At 34.3% G+C, this 2,284-nt stretch overlaps 1 protein-coding gene across 1 annotated transcript; it reads left to right on the top strand.

Annotated features, from left to right (window-relative positions):
• Positions 1-876: 876 nt before the first annotated feature.
• Positions 877-1,767, top strand: LOC117181287 (secreted RxLR effector protein 161-like). The gene is made up of 2 exons (XM_033373848.1): positions 877-1,501; positions 1,730-1,767. Exons 1-2 carry the CDS (start codon positions 877-879, stop codon positions 1,765-1,767), a joined length of 663 nt encoding a protein of 220 aa, XP_033229739.1.
• The last annotated feature ends 517 nt before the right edge of the window (positions 1,768-2,284 follow it).

Below are 2,284 nucleotides of genomic sequence, written 5' to 3'. Positions count from 1 at the left end.
CGAAAATTCGATAACGAACATGGTTCGCTTCTCGAAGTCAAGAAGAACCATGTCAGGCCTCGAGTGAGCAACAGAAACAATTGTCGAGAATATAAAGTTCCGTTATATGCGTCACTTCCCATTCTCGACAATTGACTCAATTTCCCTAGGAGCATTTAGAGGAGCGATATTAAGGTGAATGCCGTAGGAGTGATAGAGATGGTAATAAAGTACTCTTAGTGCCGCATTGTGCCTTTGGATGTAGGTCGTTCCCGCGTGTGTTGGACAACTAGATAGTATGTGAGCTAAATGCTCGGGGTGTGCATGGCACGCCCTGCAGCTATCATCGGGAATGTCTTGGCTCAAAATGTGGCGACGGTATGTTAAGGTGGAAATGACACCGTCTTGGCATGCAAAAATGAAACCCTCTGTACCATACTTCAATCCGGGCGATTTAAGAAATATATATATATATATATATGGAAATTCCAGAAGGAGTAGATATATATGAAGTCACTAGAAAGAATAAAATACATATATAAACTTCATAAAGCTATTTATGAATTGAAAGTGAGTCCTAAAAAATGGAGTCAGAGGTTTACAGTTGAAATGTAAAAATTGGGTCTTCAAAGGGATATAAATGAACCATGTTTATTTACTTATAGAAAATTAGGTATGTTAGTTATATTAGTTTTATATGTAAACGACATTTTGCTAGCTGGAAATGATACAGGAAAAATTAAAGAAATAACTAATCACTTAAGTTCAGTATTTAAAATGAAAAACCTAGGTGAACCCAAAGACTATTTGGGAATAAAAATTATTAGAAAGCGTGAAAATAAAACTATGATTTTGAACCAAATAGAATATATTAGAAAAGTCTTAGGGCGTTTTAATATGAATGAATGCCATCCTCGTGACACACCCATGATCACTAGAGAAGCTAGAAATAAAAATATAGAAAAGAATCCAAATGAATCTAGAAAAGTAGAAGTCCTATATAGAGAAGCTATAGGTAGCTTATTGTATTTAGCCAACGTAACTAGTCCTGATATATCGTTTGCTGTAAATCTTTTATCTAGAAGTCAATCGAATCCTACTGAACAAGATTGGATAGATGTTAAAAGGATTCTTAGGCATCTTAAAAGAACAATAGACTTGAGTTTAACTTATCGAGGAATTAAACAAGATATAGAAATTTATACCGACTCTAGTTTTAAAGATAATCCCGATTCCACTTATACAAGTGGATTAGCTGTATTTTTGTTTGGAGACACTATTATGTGGAGAAGTCAAATGCAAAGAATTCCGAATTTCTCTACTTGTTCCGCTGAATATTATGCAATGTGTGAGGGTTGTCAAGAAGGTGTTTCGTTGGACAAGGCTATTAGAGATATGCTAGGAAAAACAATGTACCCAATTACACTATTCTGTGATAACAAGGATGCTAGACAATGTACTCAAAAGGAAGGGAGTCACAGATTGAAAGATTTGATGGCGAAACAAATGATATTAGAACAAAGTTAGGAGAAAGAGAAAGAACCGTAATTAAACGTAAGCTCTCAGATACACATGCTGATTTTGTAAAGCAGTGTGTATCTGAAGGTAAAGTTGTAGTAAATTGGGTGCGAAGAGATGAGAATGTGGCCGACATATTTACTAAAGCTCTCCCCTTGGGCTCATTTAGAAAATTTAGAAATGTGTTATTGAATTAGATCAATATGTAAATAATTTAATTTGTTATTTACAGGTGCCATGACGGAAGTTCCGGAGGAGGAACAGGATTAAGCTGACACTAGATTTGATCAAGATGTTAGAAACCACTTACTAGATATTATTTAGCAAATTCCCAGTAAGCACAAAGTTTGGCGACGTCTTTACGACATCGTTATGACATCTTCACGATAACTTTACGATATCCTATGTCGATGTCGTTAAGGTGTCTTTACGATATCGTAAATAAGTCGTATGATCTGACGATGTCTTTACGACATCGCAAAGACACCAAAACGACATGGATATAGGATGTCGTAAAGTTGTCGTAAAGATGTAACGATATCGTAAAGATGTCGCCAAATTTTGTGCCCACTGGGTCGATATTTAGAATGATAATTTAGATAGAATTAGACATTTATTTATTTACTTTTATATTTTTTGTGTTCCTCATGAAAGTTCATTTAACTTAAGTACCAAACTAGTAATTTATTTATTTAAATCAAAGAAAACGTAAGGTTGAGTTTATATTAAAAGATTCACTTAGATTGTAATAAAATGTTTGTAATACTTTTGTAATTTACTGAGCGTT

Source organism: Belonocnema kinseyi, chromosome 10, assembly GCF_010883055.1.
Source record: "Belonocnema kinseyi isolate 2016_QV_RU_SX_M_011 chromosome 10, B_treatae_v1, whole genome shotgun sequence".
Taxonomy (NCBI): Eukaryota; Metazoa; Arthropoda; class Insecta; order Hymenoptera; family Cynipidae; genus Belonocnema; species Belonocnema kinseyi.
The sequence above is the reverse complement of the archived record's forward strand: the minus strand, read 5'-3'. Positions and strand labels throughout refer to the sequence as shown.

What these genes read in the sequence shown, in the direction of transcription:
- LOC117181287 (XM_033373848.1), top strand. Translation starts at nt 877, where the DNA reads ATGAATGAATGCCATCCTCGTGACACACCCATGATCACTAGAGAAGCT. An exon ending in ACAAATGATATTAGAACAAA is followed by an intron (nt 1,502 to 1,729) that starts GTTAGGAGAAAG and finishes TGTTATTTACAG; the next exon opens with GTGCCATGACGGAAGTTCCG.